The 21,959-nt window shown below is 38.2% G+C and overlaps 1 protein-coding gene across 27 annotated transcripts in view; it reads left to right on the top strand.

Moving 5' to 3' along the window:
- Positions 1-21,959, top strand: part of FGGY (FGGY carbohydrate kinase domain containing) — a 333,758-nt gene that overhangs the window by 230,427 nt on the left and 81,372 nt on the right. For all 27 annotated transcript variants that reach the window (XR_011142650.1, XR_011142651.1, XM_068953329.1 and 24 more), the window contains one exon: positions 10,375-10,490. Coding sequence is in view for 25 of the 27 variants with exons in the window: in XM_068953329.1 (XP_068809430.1) it covers positions 10,375-10,490 (116 nt within the window). In the remaining 2 variants the exon portion in view is untranslated. The remainder of the gene's footprint in view (positions 1-10,374; positions 10,491-21,959) is intronic.

Here is a 21,959-nt window from a genome sequence, read left to right on the forward strand (position 1 = left end):
TGCTATGTCTGATTTGTCTAGACAATACATTTTTGTGTCTAGGACTGTGTCTTGTTCTGGGATTTTTAACAATGCTGAAGACAATGGGCTTTAATTTTGGTTGTGTGTCTGTAATATAATACAGAATGAAATTAATAAAAAGCAAGCAGTCTGACTGTTTGCTTCCCGTTGCCTCATGACATGATGAAGCGTATGTGGGTGGATAAAATATTCTTATTTTGTACTTTCTGGTCCAGCTCAACATGTTTAGCTAAATGCATCCCTGGTATGAATCCACTGAAATCACTGGGTGTATACAAGGGATTAATCTGACTCTGTATGTTGCACGTAAGATGGGTGTTTCCCTTCAGGTCTGATGACATAAGTTCTTCTAGGAAAACTCAATTTAGGAATCTGAGGCTTCTCTTTAGGGGCAAGCTGTCAAAAAATTAGAAACATTTTTTTTAATTGGACTGTTACAGATACTAAAAGAACCATCTTCTTATCTCCTCCTGTTCTCACCTGCTGTTATGTGACTTGTTTGACATTTGCAGTGTTTGATGCGTTTATTTATCTATTTTTTAAAGGACAGGTTTTAACAGATTTCAACCAGCAATTACAGACACATATATCCCCCAATCCTAAATTAGTGTCTGTATCTATATAAAACGTGTATGTGTCTATATATATGCACCCATTTTCTTATAGTAATACTTGTAAGTCAAGTGCATGGCTTCCATGTATTTGGTGGGATGTACAAAGGTATTACCTTTTTCAAGATACCTTGTCCAACACAGAGTTTGATTTATATGGACTGATCCTTAGAGTCTCCGAGTGTGACAGAAGTGCTTTTCCCAGTGAGGTGTCATTATGATCTAAATATATCTGTACAATAGGACCTCAGACTCGTACCTTTTCTGGAGTACAAGAAGTGTCTACTCTTTATATTTCTCAACAGATTTTTGTGCCTGTTGTGGTGGTAATTGGAGGTCAGTGCTGACTCTGGATGAGGGTGGTCAGTAGGCTGATACCAGAGATTAGAGGACTGTGCTGATTCTAAACCTAATCTTGCTCTGCAGTCTTTGACAATGATCCTATTGTTCTTTTTTCCCCCTTTCTTTCTTCTTCTGCAAAGTGGCATCCCAGGTTTAAATATAACATGGCATCTTGCCAGAGAGTGGCTGTAATTAGGGGAGATTAATTATAGATGCGGGTGTAGAAAATTGCAGATGTGAATTGTATTTTCCAGACAATAAAATCTTTCCCTCTAAGTAAGCAGCATATTTCCTTAGAAAATTCGGTGATTTAAAAAGCCAACCAAAAAAATTTTAGGAGCTACACCATGACCACCAAATACTAGAGGGAGGTTTAACTTAATTACTCCTTTTCTTCTCTCTTCACAGAAATAATCTTAGTTTCTCAGTTTGTGAATTGAAAGACTTTCTTTCCAGGCTACTCCTATTCTGATTGTCATTAAGGGCTGTAAATGGGGTTTCAAAGTGCATGCATGTTTGTGTGTGTGTGTTCAGAAAAATCAAGAGTTTTACAGTTCTGCGTATTGCATCTATACTAACAAAAGCTCCAAAAGCCCATGGTAATATGCCTGCCTTGAAGTGCCTCCTCTAGTGCAGGGCCTGGAAAAGTCTGCAAGGAAACTAACAGTATTGTACAAGTAATTTTTTCTTGTACTTTTTTTCTGGATATTGCAGAGGACTTAATATTAAGATGGCGCTAGCTAGCAAGCAGTTGTGGAAAGGATATTTGTTAAACGTGCTTAGCCAGTGCATTTCTTCAAACTGTGCAACCTCTGCCAGAACTGGAGCTACTGCTTATCACCAGAGAAAGGCTATCATGGCCATATCTGGCTGTTTTGCACTCCTCAGTACAGTTGCCCTTTGTGGCATAGGAACCAATTTGTGCTTGAATCTGTAACATAGTGATTATGCCTCATCTTGTACCTCACAAAATTGAGAAACTCTCCAGTTTACCTCAGTGAAAATTGAACAAAAGCAATAATAGTTAAAGCCCCATGCCTTTCCTCTGCTGATAAAATAAGTTTTAAAATGCTGCTGTAATGCCTGTGTCTGTTGGTCAGAGATCTATGGGGGTAGCAGCCCATCAAGGGCTATAATGTAGCTGCCATTCCCTAAGAGCCTTCCTCTTAAATAAATGATTAAACACTCCTTTGCAGACTGTGCTTTGGCAGGGAGAGGCAGGGGGTAGGGGCAGGGAGAACTGTTCTACATTTCTAGATAAAAGTTGTGCCACCAACCGAGTGAGACTTCTGACTTTTCCAGAGGTGAGACCAACAGAGCTGCTCAATATAAGTGCATAATTCTTCTTAATGAAAATATAGTTTTGTTGAGTGTGAAGTGATCTCTTAGGACCATACAAGTCCATTGCATCAGCAATATTCAGAAAAAAGAAAACAGGGGTAATAATGTATTTTAATTGAACTTCAAAGTAGTATTTAAAGACAGATTTTGAAGAAAAACCTGTGAAATCTTTAGGCCAAAGATAGTACTTCATTTATACCTTTGTTTGGAAAAGAATTATGGAAGAACACAAGACACAACAAAATTGGTTTGAGGGTAAGGAAAGGTCTTAGGTAGTCGACTTAGATAGCAGTATCTTCATTAGCTTAAGTGTCATGGGTTAGCTTGTACATCACAAGTTGTTCACAGTCCTTCAGGATGGTGACTTTTGTGGATGGGTAGCTTCCACCAAACTTCCACATTTGTAACAAAAAGAAATATGACCTAGTACCTGTGCTACAATTGTAGTTTTTGAAACTGAAGAGCTATTTACTGAGCTTCAGTTTTCCTCCTGGTGAATTCAATACTAAAAAGTTTAATTTGAGATAATGAAGGCTTCTAAAAAAAAAGAAAATCCAAATGATCTTTGGAAGATTGACTCTTAAAGGTTGAGATTTGGAGTTTAATCTTATTTCACCTTTGACATATGACAAAAATTGCTGTTGACCTCAGTGTAAGCAAATATTGGGTTTTCATTGCTTCATGCGGAAGGAAGGAAGTTCAACTTTGAATTTTTTTTTCCTCTCTGTGGAGGGTTTTAATGATGTTTTCTAAGCTTTTGATGTGAAATTCAACTTCTTTGAAAAAATCTCAATGGCAGGCAGAAAACCTTTTATTATTTAAAACAATATAAGTGTTATGCAGAGCGTGAAGCTAGTAGAATTGCTAACACTGATTACAGTAATTTCCTTGCTACCTTTATTGTCAAGGTTTAAATCCTTAAGAGATGCAAAGACTGAAACTAGAGGCCTCTGAGTACAATTGGAATGTGTCTGCTAGTTGCTCCAAACAGTCTTCCCCACCTGTGACCTGTGTTTTTTGTTTAGCAAATTTATTTTTTCGTCAATAGAAAACTCTTTTCAGGCTAGAGTCACGTTGCACTGCTGTGCTAAGACAATGGGTTTTGGCAAGCAGGAATTTCTTAGGGTTTGGGTCAAGGGCAATAATAATAAAAAGTAGTGTGTTGTAAATATTAGGAACTTGGGATTTGCATGGTTGGGTGGATGGAACAGTCCCTGACATGTTTCAGTTTGTGTACCTGCAATTAAAGAGCTGTTGAATAGGTGAAATGACTAAAATGCAGACAGCCTCTGTGAAATGGAGCACACCCAGATTGACTTGGCCCTGTGGTTTAAAACTAATCTGCCAGAGTGATCTGCTGTAGTAACTGAGTGACAACAGGTGCAAGCTCTTCCTGCACTGCTGTGAACTCAACCCACAAGTCTTTCTTTGATTCTTTTTAGCAAACATTTAGCAGGGGCTGCATCTCGTACATTTTACACTCCTGTATTTCAAGGCTAAATGGCTAGGTGTTACATATTTTCTCCTATTGCCTGAGAAGTATTCCCTTAGGGCAAATTGCCCCCTTCTTTTCCCATTTCACTGACAGCAGCAAAATATACCAGGTAGGCAGAGACACTGGTGTGACAGGTATAAATAACAGTAGTATGTAGAGCTAATAATTTTGTTCCGTTTAAGAGGTCATGTGTTAACATGTATGGCATTAGCTGTAATGGAGCAGAAAATAATTACATATTTTCCTTTTGCTCTGTGATAACCTCTGCTATATGGGCTTTTGTAGCACCAATGCCCAGTTCTGTGTGGTTGGTATAAAGCTTGGATGGAGGTATGCTGTGTCTTAGTGTTCTCTCTGGGATATTTTTGTAAAAACCACAGTTAGATCTGTAACTATGTTAGAGTGGTGAATTGCTCATTTTATAGAAAGCCACAAGACTATGGGATACATAATTTTGGAGGATGTTGACAGCATATGCAGTATATGGAGAAGTTCACTTGAGCAGAATCTAGGCCCTGGATTTCAATGTGAATTCAGGATCTGTTTTAAATTTGCAATCCACAGAACAAAAGGAAAAACATGTTTGATGTTATGGGAGTCACACTCCATTGTTTCAGGTTTTCTTCTTGCTTTCAGAACCTTGTACAGCTTTCTTTGTTCTTCATTGTCAGTGGCTTGAAATAAATCTGGCCAACAGACCACAGAAAGTTACTTTGTGCTACTGCACACTACTCCTTTTAGGACCTAGCTGTCCTCTATCCTAGATTCTGTAAAACCTGGCTTTGCATACAATCCTCAGCAGGTGCATGTGGTTTTAACTCAACACTACCAACCCTCTCTCAGCATGGGACCCAGGTTGCAAGGACATTGTTTATTTTGTCATTAAACTTACACTATTAGCGATGCCTGCAGAATTAATCATGGTCATGAATGTAAGTTCATATCTGACCTGTTAGGACCAATGAAGCAGATCCTTTTGCTTTGAAATCAAAAGCAAAGCTTCCATTCACTGTAGTGTGGTCAAGATAGGGTCCCTCACCTTGAACAATGGTAGCTAACATTTTCCAGGAGTACTAGTATTGTACTAACCCTCTTAAATGGAAGGTCATGTGTAGATACCTTACAGGGTGGGGTCATTTTTCAGGGAATAACTTTTCTTTTAGTAGTTACCCACCCTTGTTGATGGGATAAGTTTTATATTATCCTATAAACAATAGTACGATGACTTCCAGAGGACCACTGCAATTATCAAATATCCCCCAAACTGTATTTCTTTGCCGAAGATAGCAATTATCTGCCCAGGCAGGGCAGAATCTCTGCAGACTTGAGACTTTTGTCCTAGAGAGACCAAAGACATGTGCAAAAGATTGAAATCCAGGGCCTAGATTCCTGCACAAAAGTGGGGAACGCTCTGTGGTGTTGGTTATCTGCAGAAAGGTGTGTCTTATTTCCTTCTCACGAGGAGTACAACAGAGAGAGAGTGCTCAGAATGGGTAGACTCTGTGGGCAGTCAAATATCAGCTAACTTTGAGGACCTGTTTTGGCCAGGAGTTTAGTTGCCCTGGGTCTTTTTGAAAGTTAGCAGAGATGCACAGTTGCTTACAGACAGCACTTTGGGAGTTAGCAGTGTGTGTTCAGTTGCTGCAGAATCCCTGACGTTCTTGGTTTTCTTACGAGGATATACTGCTGGTGAGTTTTTTCAGAATGCTGGGATTCTGGTCATACTAGAATCTTTGGCCCAGCCACGTTTAGTTCTCAGCAAAAGATGTGTGAGAACTCAAAGTCAGACAATAATAGAATGGGTTGTGTAATATGCTCTGCCCAGCCAAATCTGCTTTATAATGAATGTAGCAGGGATTTTTTTTTCTTGAGGCTGTTGGATGCAAGCAGGATCTTATAGTTCTTTGTAGGCTAGAATTGGTAGGAAACTCTTAACATAATTGTATTCCTGTTGAAAATATGGTTTAAATAAAAAAAAAAAAAGTTTTCCATGCAAAAGTGTTGCTTTTTTTCAGTAGGAATATTCTAAACAAAACATTTTGTTCTGAACCAAGAAAGGAAATGTTTCATTTCATTGTATTTAGGATATTCTTGAGAAAAACAGATTATTCTAATTACTTTACTTCAGCCTAGCTAAACACAGCCTGAGCTACTAATATCTTCCGAAGTCCTATACTAGACTATGGAGTCAGGAAAGGATTATTGCTTCAATTGTTGTCTATTAACTCAGCATCTTTGGACGCAGTTGATCCTGGTAGTGAAATAAGGTGATCATTTGCCTCTATCCATCTGGTTCATCCAGCTTCAGATAGTGCAAGTCTGGTGTTTATGACCAAATAATTGAGATAATATCAAATATCCAAATGGAAAAAAAAAAAAGAATGAAGACCACAACAAATGTTAATACTTTTTCCCTTTAATGCCTGTCCTTGATCTCATAAAATTTAAGACTTGCTGGTGACAGTTGAAATTTTCTAATAGTTGAGGGTTTATTTGTATGTGTAATGTTTTGGTTCTTCATCTTTCTTCTTGCCATCACATCTTCCTGGATATAGTTTTTCTGAGTTAAGAGTCATGCTATAGCTTCCTCAGGGTGATACACTAGATGAGGATTTCTGTGGGCATTTGCTGATAAAGCCAATATATATCTATGCCATTGTATTCAAAGGTGAAAAAACAGGAACAAACTCTTCTATCTGCATGCACACACAGCTCTCTAGGATGTACGAATTGAATAACTTGTTTGTAATTATGTCTGCTTTGCATTCCTCTGTTCACCCAATTTTTTATTTCCAATAGAGAACACCCAGTCAGGTAAGATTTGTGGCAGAGAATTGAGTTCAACAAATGTAGATTCTTTTGAACCATGCAGGGAAATTAATTTGTCATCATGGACATCTCAAATAAATCCTCTTAATTAACTGAGTTTCTTGAACAATTATGTCACAGATAAAAATGGCTTTCCTCATATAATACTTTCTCTTAAACATTAAGGATTTGTAAAAGCTATATTGTTCAATTAAACATGTAAATTCTACTTGGCAATTTAGTAATAACCAGTGTGGAATAAGGAATTTAAACCCCAGAGAAATGATATTCAATGTCTTCTACATATTCAGACTGCTGAGAAGAAGCTTTTTGAGGTACTTGCTGTGGCCGTGAAAATAAACCTACCAACATAATGGGTTAGTGGTTTAGGTCAAATCTGAGGCTGCCCTTCATATCAAAACCTTCCATTTATAGATATGGCAATTAATTCATTTGGGAAGAAATGTTCTTCCAGTTCCTATTTTCTATAATGTTTTAAAAATTTAACTAGAATCACGCAGGATCACACAGAATCACAGAATGATTGGAGTTGGAAGGGACCTTTAGAGATCATCTAGTCCAACCCCCATGCTCAAGAAGGGTCACCTAGAGCATATTGCCCAGGATTGTGTCCAGACTGCTTTTGAACTCTCCAGGGAAGGAGACTCCACAGGCTCTCTGGGCAACTTGTTGCGGTGCTCTGTCACCCTCACAGTAAAGAAATTTTTTCTCGTGTTCAGATGGACCTTTCTGTGTTTCAGTTTATGCCCGTTGCCTCTCGTCCTATCGCTGGGCACCACGGAGAAGAGTCTGGCCCCATCCTCTTGACCCCCTCCCTTCAGATACTTATACACATTGATGAGATCCCCCCTCAGTCTTCTCTTCTCCAGGCTGAACAGGCCCAGCTCTTGCAGCCTTTCCTCATATGAGAGATGCTCCAGTCCCTTCATCATCTCAGTAGCCCTCTGCTGGACTTGCTCCAGGAGCTCCGTGTCTCTCTTGCGCTGGGGAACCCAGAACTGGGCACAGTGCTTCAGGTGAGGCCTCCCCAGGGCTGAGGAGAGGGGCAGGATCACCTCCCTCCACCTCCTGGCAACACTCTGCCTGATGCACCCCAGGATCCCATTGGCCTTCTTGGTCACAAGGGCACATTGCTGGCTCATGGTCAACTTGCTGTCCACCAGGATTCCCAGGTCCTTCTCTGCAGAGCTGCTTTCCAGCAGGTCAACCCTCAGCCTGTCCTGGTGCATGTGGTTATTCCTCCCTAGGTGCAGGACCCTGCACTTGCCTTTGTTGAACTTCATGAGGTTCCTCTCTGCCCATTTCTGCAGCCTGTCCAGGTCCCTCTGAATGGCAGCACAGCCCTCTGGTGTGTCAGCCATTCCTCCCAGTTTTGTATCATCAGCAAATTTGCTGAGAGTGCACTCTGTCCCTTCCTTCAGGTCACTGATGAATAAGTTAAACAAGACTGGACCCGGAAATCAGTTATTTATCCCTTTTCTGTAAGCACTGCATTTATGAATCCATACAATTAGAATGAAAATGCTCTCAGGCTCATCACTGTTTCATGACTAAAGCATTTGCAGTCTAACCATTATCCAGTAAGAGGACTAAAATACATCTGAATTCAGCGGATATACTTAGCGTGGGCCAGATCTCTTCCCCATTCGCACTGTTTCAGGGGAGCTATATATGTAGCGAGATGCAATTCCGAGTGAGCTGTATGGCACAACTGGCCTCTGGTTATGCAGTGATAGTTGCTCTTCAAAGTCCAGGAGGGCTCCTTCAGTTTCTCTTCAGATAAGCATAGAGGCTCAGAGGGAGTGGCTTTGTGGTCTTTAAAAGTGAGAAGCCATGGCACTTGGCTGTTGTCCTTAGAGCATTTTTCAGGGTGTGGCAATAGTTCATAGTATTGAGATCTAATTAAAAAATACATGATCAGTTCTGATGATGATTTGGTATTTGCCATTTTTGGGAAAGCTTGATGCATTGTTGTTTCACTCTTTATGTCTAAATTTTTCCTAAAGCAATGAAAGAATCTTTATTTCAGATTCTCTCTCTCTCTTCTTCTTTTTTTTTTTTTTTTCCTTTTCCTTTTAATGAGCAGTTTGAGCTGATTTGGGGAAAATGTTTATTTTTTCCAAGTATTTTTTTTTCAGCCTAAAATTCATTTATTCACCCAGTTTTTGTCAAAGGTCCTAATTAGATTTCTGTGTCTGGCTTTTAAATCCTTGGCAATTGGAATTTCTTATATCAACATTTTCATTGCTGTAGTTACAAGTCATGTGCTTTTCTGTTTTCAAACCAGATGCTGAATTATAATTGATCTATTCCTCAACTGTAAAAAGGGCAGAATCAGACTTTTTTTTTACCAGCAAAGCAATGTTTGAACTGTAACCTTGAATGATCTCCCTCATTGTTTATAAGGATATAAGTAGTCATCTCTATTTCTTTTTTCCCCCAAACATGTAATAGGAGAGGCATTCACTGCTGCATTGGTTGTGGGGTATTCTTATTAAAGAAAATATTAGTAGGATAGTAGTAGGAAACTATGATCAGGATGTTTGTCTGTAAGGCTGGAAAGTAGCAGGCTCCATTTCCTTAGTCGCCTTCTTTTCAGAAGAAGATAGACTATGATCCCTACCGTTTACTGAATACTTCTCGCTGTTACTATAAAGTAAGAAGCCCTACTTTGAATAATTAGGAAAAGTATGGTGGGATGCTGAAGTGGTATTCCTAAGTCTACAGGTAGTTGAAATTTTCAGTAGATTGCATTATTACCACCTTTTAGTTTGACTTTTCAAGCACAATTAAAAACAGATCTTCTGAGATGGTTCTTAGTGTTCAAACAGACAACAATCTGTTCAATACTGAAGGTTGAGGAACGTTTGTTGTTATTCACATTTTGGGGAGAGTGAGGGTTGGGTGTACAGATCGTTTAGGGAGAAAAGAACTCTACCTGCTACAACAGGCAGTTATTTCTGCAAGTGCTATTGCCTTTCATTTATGTTCTGCTCTCTCCTGTATTCTGTCCTTGTGATGTACTCTCACAGTGAAGTTCAACGTCAGCTTATCAGGAATGAGACTTGAAACAACTTAATATTGCACTCAATTGCATCACAGCTAATGTTATTTCAGCACGTCACTGAACTGTCATCAGCTTCTGTTGAAATACAGACCTAATGACAGTGATACTTGAACACAGGCTATACAGAAGCTCTAGTAGTTGGATGCAGTTTTGCTTTTACACCTGATGAAGATATTTGTACCTGCAGGTATTGAAGCAGTGTCATTTAACCTAATTATCAGTGCACACATCGTGTCCTTGCAGTTCACCTTGAACATAAGAAATGGAAAGTTTTTCTAAGGGCATACTGTATGCTAAACATTACTATTTAGGTACAGCCTGGAGAAGTATGAATCTTTCCCTGAGCTGCTTGCTGAATAGCTGTTATGGTCATGCTATGCTGTCTTCTAGGCATATGAGTGGCCTTTTATTTCACTAATGTGTGCAGAGAAGCAGCCAGACAAGGAGCTGTTTCAGCAGAGAAGTATCTAAACATCAGGTCCTTTTAAAGTTTCTCACAACATGCACTCCAAACAGTAGCCACTCTTTTTTTTTAATTTTAGCGTTATGCTTGCAATTTTTGTTTAGTGAACAAAGAGATCGTTTTGCACTACTTCATATCTAGTCATAAGTTTAAAAAGAAATGTGTTCATTTTCCTTATTCGGTGTGTATATTGTCTCCTTTCTAGATCCCTCTGTACATTGGTGTGCAAATGGACATATACTTCAGATGGAGGTTGGGATGACAGCTTCTGGCAAATGATTGGCTTGGAAGATTTAGTGGAGGAAAAGTATAAAAAAATAGGTATATGGGATTTTTTTTGTTTTGCTTTATTTTCTATATATATTAAGCCCTTGTTCTGTATTATGAATGTCATCAGAAATGCAGCAGGTCTCGATGGAACTACAGATGGGTGGATAACAAGGCTGGATATTCAGAGGCATTAGGCTTCTTACTTGTCTTTGTCATGAAAAATTATGTTTATATTTTGTATTTTCTACTACTTTTGAAACTTCCTAGCTGGCATTTCAGTACTGCTCAGTTTAACAACAGAGGAGTAAATGGGAGCCTCAGCAACTGATTACAGGGAGGAAGCACCTGATACTAGCATATTAGATGGCAGGCTACAAAGTAAACTGTAGTAGCTTTAACTGTTACTGTTAGCATATTTTGTGACCTGTACCTCCCATATAGAAATTTTCTGAAGAACTACTACTTCTGCTTGTTAGTACCTTCGTACTACTTTCTCAGTCTCTTAGAGCCTAAGTTTAATTAGAATATTAGCCTTGCTAATAGCAATTCCTACAGCAGATATTCATTAAAAGTCCATAATGTTAATATACCAGAAAATTTCCAGGATAACTTTATTAGACTTTCCCTGTTAAGTTAATGGACTTTTAATGGATGTCCTAAGCAGACATGTCATTAACAAGAATATTACCAGACATGAATTAAAATATGCTCATTCATCAAAGTTAATTATCTGAAATTTCCTTTTTTTTTTTTTTTATGTCTAGCACTTTGAACAAGTTTGTACAGCAGTTTAAATGCAGTGACATGAAATGGAAATGACATAGGGAGGGTTGTAATGAAATGAAATATAATGAAATCTATAAACTTTTGCAATCATCACAAGATGTGCTATAAGTCATTTTCAGGTATATAAGATAACTGAAAAAAAAAAAGCTTGAAAGCTTCCTTGAATAGAATTCGGCATCTCCCCCTGCCACTGAAGTTGCTTATGCAAAGATATAAACCCTGCTAGGAATATTGAGTTTTTAGCTTTCTGAGATTTTAGTTTGAATACAGTTCCTGTAACATCTACCAGATGTGGCTTTTAGCAAATCTGCAACAAGTTAAAATAAGACTTGCAATAAATACCTGTTTTTTACCAGAAAAGTGAACATCTTAGCAGCTGACTGTCTCATGGAAGAGTATTTTTAATATAAATTATTTATGAAATGTAAGCTAAGGTTTTAATACAATATTTATATGATGCACTTCAAGGACAGTGGAAAGCAATGTACCATTTTAAGCATATATGTTTCCAATGATAAAGTAGCCGTTAATAGAAAGGGCCTTTTGATGTGATGGACGCGTCATAAAACTGATCTATGTATGGCTGAAAATTTAAGAGGACAAAAATTATGAATTTCCAGTATCATGTTTTACATTTTTGTTAAAAGAGAATATTCACAAGATAAGCAAATCAGTAAATTGACTTCTGCTGACGGGAGTTACTCAGAAGAAAAAGGTGATTTCCTCTATTAATGGGCAAAGCATCTAGTTCCATGAATAACTGTATGGATTTCCAAGGACTAACCATAGAATACCTGGATGTGTCTTAGCTGGAGTCAGAGAAGCAGCATCTGACCTAGAGAATTACAACAAACTGTAGGCTAGAACTTGAAGCTTCTGAAGAGCACGTATTTTTATTTACCTTGAAAAATCCTGTAATTTTCCTGTACTTGAGCTGATTACCTTAGGTGTATCCAAAGTATAAAACAATTTGTTTTGCATAATTGAAACCTGGCTTCAGGTAGAGTATATGGTTGCTTCCATGACCAGTTGTCTAATCTTGCCTTATGCAGCCACCCTTTCATTCCTTCAAGTTTATCTTCTAAGCTGTGCCTGTTAGAGCCTCCTGGAAGGGTCTAGCTTTAGAGGGGGACAAAAAAGCACCTAAGCAAACCAAAACCCACAAAACAAAACTACACAGCCGGTGCGGGTTGTGTCATATGCTGTTGGAGTGCTTTTCCTTCTGCCACCCCCAGTTTAATCACTCTCCCTGAACATGTGGTGTACTGTGCCAAGGAAATGGGAATGGTAACAGTGTTCCACTGAAAGTTTGGGTTTTTTGTTTGTTTTAATATGAGCGTTCAGTGTTGTTTGACTTGGGAAAAGCATGTTAACAAGCTCTGCTTTCCCTTACTTCCTTTAAATTAATCAAGACGATGTAGAACCACTGACCCTGAAAGTGCCATTTGGTCACTACAGCAGGACTGGTCGAACTGCAGATGGAACTGTCTTGCATTGTGCGAGATTCCTAGTAACTCTGAAGGTGTCAGCGCTGGTGGTAAGGCAGCACCACTGCATAGATCTCCTCCCAATAACCTACCAATGCTATGCTGAGCACAGTGATAACAGGATCACACCTTGTACAAACTCGGCTCAGGCTGTATTTATAATACAGTTTCGGGGCACTGTCCCATGAAGCACCTCATGAACAACCTCAGCTCCCATTAACCTCGACACGTTATACAAAAGGTAGGCAATGTTGTTTAAGTAATTCACGTGGAAATCAAGTCTCGGAGTGCGCTTCTAGGATGTATATAATAATGCGATATGGCTGACAAAACGGAATTCTAAGTGGTAGACTGAAGCTGGCTAGCAGATTAAGGAACTCACAGTTGCCAGATAACCTAGGTAGGAGTACGCTGAAAAGAAATTGTACATGGTCAAAAATTGTACGTGGTCAAAAATTCTCCTTAAAATAAAAATAGAAACAAAACGCCTAACAACTTTGAAGAAATCATAGTTGGAACTTTCTTTTTTATTCTCATATACAGCTTGTTCAAGCCCATGTACCTCTGTTAAAGGTTTTTTTACCTCAAATTCTTATGAGGATGTACTTTAATGCTTGCACGTTCCCTTGAAAAGGTAGATAATGGCATTTTTTTCAAATATCTCTCCCAAAACGTTAGCAGAGCTAAACTCAGAATTATTGTTTCATGGTAAAGTAAAACATCACAAGATAAAATCAGATGAATCTTCTTATTGTTGCAGAAGTAAATACACAGTTTACTGGTTTAAACAGGCGGACAAAATACTCATTTTTAATCACTAATGAAAACGACATTATTTTCAATTAGCAGAAGCCGTAGATGTATAGTTTTGACTAGAAGATTTCTGAAGTACCTTTAACTTTCATGACACTGAAAATAATTATGGAAATTATCTGAGAAAACATTCCTCAATGTACATGTTTCTTTATTCTGATAAAATGCACATCACTTTTAAAATATCTTGCCCTTTAAAAGTATATTTACTGTAATCAGAGTGATGCTTGTGGTTTCAGGTAATACGCTTTTCTTAGTTTCGGTTTAGCTGAACAGATGACCTTGTTGTTAAGGGAGACCCTCACTTCTGACCTTTAGGATCTTCCACAAGCCTTTCCCACATTGACATGTGGGTTCAACTGTGAAAATTCCAGGCCTTTGACCTTTTACATTTCTCAGAGGAGATTAACCTTTCAGGGAATCCACAGAACAAGTTTTTTATGGTCCCTTCCTACTTTGCGAATTTACTGATCACATTGGTGAAGGTAAAGATTTGTTTCTAGAGATACAACAAAATTTATTGAACCCATTAATTTGCCCACCAAGAGAGTAGCGGATGGCTTCTATTCAAAACCACTCTGAAAGCGTTGTGTACTGCAGGCATTAGCGTTTCTCTGCTGTGGTGAAAGCGCATGATGAGTATCACTTTGTGGTATTGTAAAACCTAGAAAGACATTAACAATTCCGTTAAAATTTCATGTACTATAGACCTCTTAGGGTACTGAAGCATATGTTCCATTTGGACAAAAACAATGCCTTATAAATTTTCACCACAGTCCTCTACTTCAGGGGCTACTTAAGGGACCAAATAATGATTTCTTATTGAATGGTAATATTTTACGCCAAGTCTCTTTTTTGGTTGAAGATGGCTCATTTGTCTAAGAGAGAGAGCATTGCAGCCCCTACAGAATCATTTTTTACTGTTGTAGATCATGTGGTGAAGGCTGAAATACTGATATTTTGTAAATGGAAGTTTGTCACCTTATTTCATCTGTGATGGAGCTGCACATGGATTTTATTTATTTATATTTTTGAAACAAGCCTCATACTTTGAAATACAGCTCTTTAGCAGAATAAGGATTTCATAATCCCATTTCCTAGGTTTTTCTAAGTAGGAATTGAGAGCCACATCCTCAAAAGTGAATAGGTAGACAGCTAATACTTACAGGCTTTTTATGAACATCTAAGCTGGAGTTGTTTAAATCACACAAGTTTTGATGGAATTGAGGTGCCTACCTGGAATTTTGAGAGCTTGAAAGTAATATGCTAATGCAAATAACTGTTGCATGCATAGATGTGTGATATCAGAGGACAGAGTTTTGTACAAAAACATTATTGACAATCCATTCGTAAAATGATGAACACTTAGAATAATTCTTTTTTTCTTTCTGTATGACTGGATAATCTGGCAATCTGAGTTTTATTCCTGCCTTCACCCAATGCTTCTCTGCCTGTCTCATGTCTCTAAAGCTGTAACTTGGCTTAATTTGCTTCAGAGTAAAACTGGCAGAACTCTTTCATATTTGATTTTTGACTTTGTAGGTGTTGATGGCATAAGGAAGAACATGTTGTGGTCCTTATACATCCCTCTACTTAAATCCCGCTCTTGGTCTGTTCCGTATGCTCCCTTCTTAGCTACCTTCAAGAAAAATGCTTCCCATTTTGCACAGATTGCCTCAATCCAGCTCCAGTAGGTTTTCTTCTGATTTTTAACTTTGGCACTGTGTTTTCAATTCTGAAGACTTCAACTTGACTCTAAAGTGCACTCATAGTTAGTGGTCTTTACTACCACCCATCTGTAAGTTCAATAGTGTCACCCTCCCAGTTCTGGCACTCTATGACTATGCCTTAGTGTACAGCCCTAGCACTTTACAATCTCTTGGTGGTAATTTCTCACTTAATTCTAGGACTGAAAGCTTTATATTTTCAGGTAACTGGGCACTTATGTGTATCTTTTATGAGTGTCCTGAAAAGAACAATCTGTGGAATTGTAAGGCCGTATAGATGTTCTTTTCTAATGCTCTTTCATTTGCAGCACTTAATCTTAAATTAATAATAAAGAAAACCATGTATGATTTGGGACTTTGATAAGAGAGCTGGGATTCTCTTGATTATTACCTGGTGTCATTCTTACTATGCCACAAGCATTACAACGTGTTGAGTTTTCAGATGTAGATGCAGTCCTGTGCTGCTTTAGGTATTCAAACAAGTGAAAAAATAGCAGGTATCTTGGCTGCTTATTCATGAACATGTTATTATATGAATGGTTTATTGTTGCATATCCCAGTATTTACTTCCATATACAAAATGAAAATAGTGGTATTGTAGACCTCAAGGTTTGCTGTTAAATATAGTCGTCTTAGACTTCGTGTTTTGTCAGAAGTAATCAGTTTCAATGCTTGGAAGATCTTCTGCTCGTTTATTTAGGTTGAGGCTGAAAAGGGAAGATTCAGTCCAGGGTGGGAGAATCCAGTCAATATTGATTTCAGCTACAGCGGCTGTGATGAGAACGGTGCATCTTATCAGTTCTGACAATTTTCCATCTCTTCCAAGGCCTCTGATGCCAGATGCTGCAGAGTTCATGAAGGATTTTCTAGAAGGTTGGGAGAAAGGATCATGATTTTTTTGAGGTCAGTTGGGAGCTACCAGTTCTTCATAAAACCTGATCATAAAAAGGAGTTTTAAACACCATGCTTTGCCAATGGTAGAGAAGAGGAAGTAAATAAAAAGAAGCCTCTCTTATGTGCAGGGTCTCTTCAGCTATCTTTACTTTCTCTTTTCCAGTCCCCAATAAATTAGAACAACCTGCAGTTTCAAATAAAATTAAAAATGTGAATCACAGGATATTTATACTTATATGCTGTTAGAATCCATGGAATTTACAGCTGAGTAGTGTTCCAAATATACTGCATCTTTTTGGTTTCCTGTCATTCCAGTCCATTCAAGAGCTGTAGCAACTATAAAGGAGGTGAAACTGGTACAGTCCAAAGAGATTTTAGGGTGTCTCCTTCCTCAAAGCTTGAGGCAGTATTTTATAATATATGATTCAGCAGTAAAAAGTTAGAGAATTTTTCTCAGAAAAGCAGTAGGATCCTTTTTTCTTTTTTTTTTTTTTTCTTCCTTTTTTCCCTCTTGACATCACTGAATCTCAGAATGGTTGAGGTTGGAAGGAACCTCTGGAACGCGTCTACTCCCAAGCCTCTCTGCTCAAAGCATGGTCAACTAGAACAGGTTGCTCAGAGCTGTGTAGTTGGGTTTTGAGTATCTCCGAGGATGGAGACTCCACAAGCTGCCTAGGTGACCTGTTCCAGTGTATCACCTTTCTCACAGTAGAAATTTTTTTTTCTAATATTTAAATGATATTTCATATATTTCAGTTTGTGCCCATTGCCCTGTCACTGGGCACTGCTGAGCTCAATCTCCTTTACTGCCTCTTTTAAGGTATTTATACACTTTGATAAGATCCCCTCTTAGCCTTCTCTTCACCTGATTAAATAACCTGCTGAAGAGATGAAAGGCATGGAAGGACCCCCCCACACACACCTCCCCCGCTGCAAGACTGGATACTCGCCGCCTGGAAGGACTCCATCTGCTGCAAGACTATGTACTTTATCTGAAGACATTGTGCAGTACCTGAAGCCTTAACCTCAATGAGGAAGAACTCATAGTTCTTAGTGTCTACTTTTGTGAATGATGGATGCTGCCCAACTGTGAGGAGGAAAGTTCAAGTATGGGCTATTCTGATGTTTGAGATTTGCTGGTATTAAGCAGGTGTCTGCTCTATATACTTTTACTGCCTTAATTTTTTCTGCAAGTTGTGATTTTACTAAAATAAAAGATAGGACAGAATAGTAGTCTACAATAAACTTATTTTTCCTCCCATCTTCATCTTCTGTCTTTACTTGGGCCTGTTGTGATTGTTTAAGATCTATGTATTTCAAATATTTTCTTCCTCTTACTTTTTTCATAAAATCCTTTTTTTAAAAAAAAAGATTCAAATTTCTGGAGCATTTCTTCTTTTTACCTGAATCTTCCTCTCCATGATACTGCTTTGTTCATCACCTTTCTTTGCTTAAGTCTCACGTGGACATAGTTTTTAAAACATATCTGTCTTATGAGTCAGGATTTCGATTTGCTGACCTCCTACAAGGCAGAGGCTGTTGCACTCTCTAAAGTTAATGTTTAAGTAGTTTAAAACATATCTTATAGGAACACTCTTGATCTTGAAATTTCCTGTGATAGCCTACTTCAAACTTTAGAAGCTTGTTGATTTTAGTTTTTGTCATTACTTAAAATTAATAAACAATATGCTTTATTTTCCATCTGAGTTTTAACTGCATACTTCTGTCTGCTAGACTGTAGTAAGATCCCTCGCCTGCAAAGACTGAAATCTTCTATATTAAAGAAATACACTGAGTTTCTTGAGTTTTTCACCAATATTCTTATAAGAACTGTCACATTTCTCAGTCCTTATAACTGCTTTCCTGACTCATTTCTGAACTTTTTATAATACATCCATATATTCTCATTATGGGTATTAGAACTGGATACTATGTGAATGTGGTGGGGAATAAGATTGTGCAGGCATCAGAAGCTTAGCTGAAAGATTCAAAAACATTATTACAGTAACTGATCAGGGTATTTTCAGTCTGTCATTTCTTTTGATTTTGAAGAAGAGGTAATTATTTCTTCAAAGAAGAGTTGCTATCACATGGATTATTAATAAACATTCAGAAATAAAAAACAGAGTAATAATCCCTAATTAATACAAACTAAATTACATGTGCAATGTTAGTGATTTACTATACCAAACAAGAATCTGATTACTTGGAACTCTGACAAGTATAGCAGTAGGCACTTCATATACCTTGATGATGCTTGTTGAGCTGCACTATTTAGAGAGACTGTTGGGAATATTGTATTGTAAAATGCCAGAAACATAAATTATCAGTCTATTGAAATTATTGTTTGCAAGCAAAAATATGAGGTCAGACAGCTGAGTTTGGATGCAAATATGTTGCATCTAATTGCTTAGTAAGACATCTAAATATATGTATTGTGTATCTATATGTACGTCAGCACAGTGAGTAGTGAACCATGAGAGATGTTCATTCTGCACTATTTCACTGAAACGTGGTTACCAAAACTCAGTCATGTTCATCAATGTACGTGCTTAATGATGCAATGATGCAGAATGCTTTGCTTTTTTTTTTTTTTTCCTTTTGACCCTTACCCAGGAAAGCTTATAATTTATATATAAGGTTTCAAAAAAAAATGTCAATTGGACAAGAAGGTTATAGTTTTTGTTGAAGTAGGCACCTATGGTCTGCAGAGCAATTTACTTTTCAGCTTAATAAATCAAGGTCTGCCTGCACATAGGTTGCTGGCTTTTCCAGTATTTAGAAACCTAATATGTCTGCCTTAAGTAATTATGTCTTAGGTGGTTGAGATGTAGTTCACCCAAAGGCATAGGCTGGAAAGGACCCAAATTATATTTCCCTCAAGCTACTATGGCAGCTCACATAGAGAGATGAATTCTGAACTGAAGAAAGCCAAGTGATCTTGTTTGGCCAACTGCTTTTCTCACTTATAAGTAAGCTGGCCTATAATCCCACAATTTGTTTTGGTTTTCCTGAATGAAAATTCTCAAATTTTCAATTGCCAGCCAGGAAATTTTAAGGAGGATATTTCCACATTGAAAAAAACCCCAAACCTGACCTATTCTAACACCCTTTAACTACCATACCTTCAGCCCTAAGAAAGAATGAATATTATGGTTTTCTAGTCCATGTCATTATCCTACATCCTTCTGTTAGTGATATCCATTTGTGCTGATGAGCTATGCTTAAAAATTCTAGAATAATCACCTATACATATCTCAGTTAAATGTGAGTATTTTGTGTAACTGGGAGGGATGTTTGGTAATGTATGTGAAATAGGGTTGGGAAGTTAAAACAGAAGAGTTCTAATATTATTTATTCAGATTCCTTGCATGTCCCTGACTTCTGGCATTCTGTGGATTATTATAAAACATGAAGTAAAAACTGGAGATTGCATGCAGCTTTGTAATTAACTCGGCATCTAAATCTGCTATGTGAGGTATTACCAAAAATTTGGAGAAAGTGTTCCACCAAGCCTGTAATACTGTGGCTGCGCGGGGAGGAAGAGTCCCTTGCGTTACTTACTATGAGGTCCATTTAGGTGGATCGTGCCTCTTTTTACTAAGGTCCTATTTCCTTTGATGCTTGTTCAGCATCACTTTGTTTAACTAGATAACTTTCTCAGTGCATGTTGTAAACTGTTCATTTGAAGGGATAACTATTTTGTGTGTTGTCTTTTAAATTAAAATGCACTCAGAATGTCGGGTTTTAGGGGGGATTAAAAAAAAGAGGCAAAATGGCATTCTTTGGTTGAGTTTCTCTCTGAAGCTGCTGGGATTTAAACAAGGGATTGATATATCCCTTTAAGTTTGCTTGTGTCAAGTTAATGAAGAAAGGGGATGTCACCATTTGGTTTATTCTGTATTTTTATGCACTTATGCAGCCAAATATAATTACATAGGAAATGCAACCAAGTTCTGCATGATAGATTAAAAGCTGTTCTCAAATGAGTAAGTCATAGTTGAGTCAGCTGGGCCCCCTGCTGCGCTCTGCTTTTGTTATTTTTAAAAAGGTCTACACACTAAAAAGTTATATTAAATATTAGTAAGACTCTAGTGAGTTTAGATTACTAAAGTTGATTTAAGATGTGTTGTCTGTCTTGTGTGTCACATCTGGTAAATAGCTGGTTGCTGTGGCAAGTGCCTAAAAAGGTAGAGGGTCATTGGTAGCACATAAATTGTTTAAGCAAAACCTGATCGTAGCAAATTCTAGCATTAGTCTTCGAAGAAGGATAAAAGAGGAGGAAGAGATTCAGACAGCTTTTTCCTTTTGTAAACTTGCTGCTTTATAGAGGAAAAAATAGCTAGAAATAGTGTGTCTCATATAAAATGAAAAGGGTGTGGATTAAGGCATTGCATTAGTGAAACAGTTGTATGAATGTGAAACAGAAAGTTCTCCAGCTTCAGCCATTATGGGTTTGTTTGGTTAGGTCTAATTTTGGAAGTCGTTTAGCAAAGGTAAATGACTTGCACAGGAGACTACTGTAAACAAAAGACTCGATACATTTACTTTGGCAAGAGTCTTAAGAAGACTCAGTCCTTTCACTGCCTCTTTTATGCAGCCTTCTGTAATGCTCTCACTGCCTGGCTCTGTATGCAGGCAGTTCTTATTTCCCTTCCTCCGTCCCTGACAGCTTCTTTCCCCTGGCAGGTAGGATTTAAGGGTGGCAGCACCTGCTGTTGAATTGCTGGTGTGTAGCTGTTTAATAACTTTATCCTTGTAGTAGCTGTCCCTTGACTTCTAAAGCCGATGTGTTTTGCTCAAGTAGGAATCTCTTCATTCTCTCCTAGCCTAGTATTGGAATGTAATCTGTTTAAAATGCCTGACTGTTTAATTGTGGCTCCTATTTATTTACTCTTTTTGTGTTTTTATTTTACCATTTAATAGTTTTACACCTACAGACTCTCTAGGCGTGTTGAAGCTTAGCTGAGTTTTCTAGTTTTCCAGTGAATAGTAAACCATGAGAGTTATAATTCCCTTTCCATGTCTCTCTATACGTGTGGTAAAGTCAAGGCTCTGCCCATTCCTCACCACCTTACTCACGCTTGTGTGGGTGGGGAAGCAAATTCAGTGATGAGGGACAGAGTGGCCATGCAGAGCCTGCTTTTTTTCTTTTATGAAGCTCCTTGTGTGAGCATGATAAACATGCATAGTAGAGTTTTCATTGATTTCTAACTCTGCGAGGATAAAGTAGAAGGACAAAATCAATATCCTCTCGTTTCTCCGCTCACTTGCTGGCACCTCTTTTCTGCACTCTCTGACTGCTGGGTGGCCTAGGAGACTCTCCTTTGTGCTCTTGCTTCGGTCAGCATCCTCTCTTCTTCTGGGTAGAAAGTGGGTTTCCTTTCGTTGTGTTCCACTCAAGTGCTTTCCTTGCCGTCAAATGACATATCGTTTCCACTTCACCTCCTGTGTTGCTGTTGAGAGGTAGAAAATATTTTCCCGTTCTTCTGACTACCTGATGAGGGGAGAGGAGATTCTCTTCTCCTAACTGATGGTTTGAAAGAGGACCAATTCTCTGGTTACTTCTTTCCAACGTGTGGAAAGTGGTCTTCATTTTCACTTCCTTTTCTGTCATGCATGCCATGCTGTTCTCTTTTTTTCCCTAAAAGGAAAGACTTTTGCCTGGTTCCTTCCTACTCTTGCACTTGACTGGGGCCTCTTGTTGGTTCCATTTCCTCAGCGCTCCATATAACGGCCAACTGCTGAGTTTTGCCACTTCTGAGATTGTCAGGAAGTGGTTTCAGTCAAGGAGTAGTTATTCCAGTTTGCTG

This window comes from Struthio camelus, chromosome 8 (assembly GCF_040807025.1).
Source record: "Struthio camelus isolate bStrCam1 chromosome 8, bStrCam1.hap1, whole genome shotgun sequence".
In the NCBI taxonomy this organism is placed as follows: domain Eukaryota; kingdom Metazoa; phylum Chordata; class Aves; order Struthioniformes; family Struthionidae; genus Struthio; species Struthio camelus.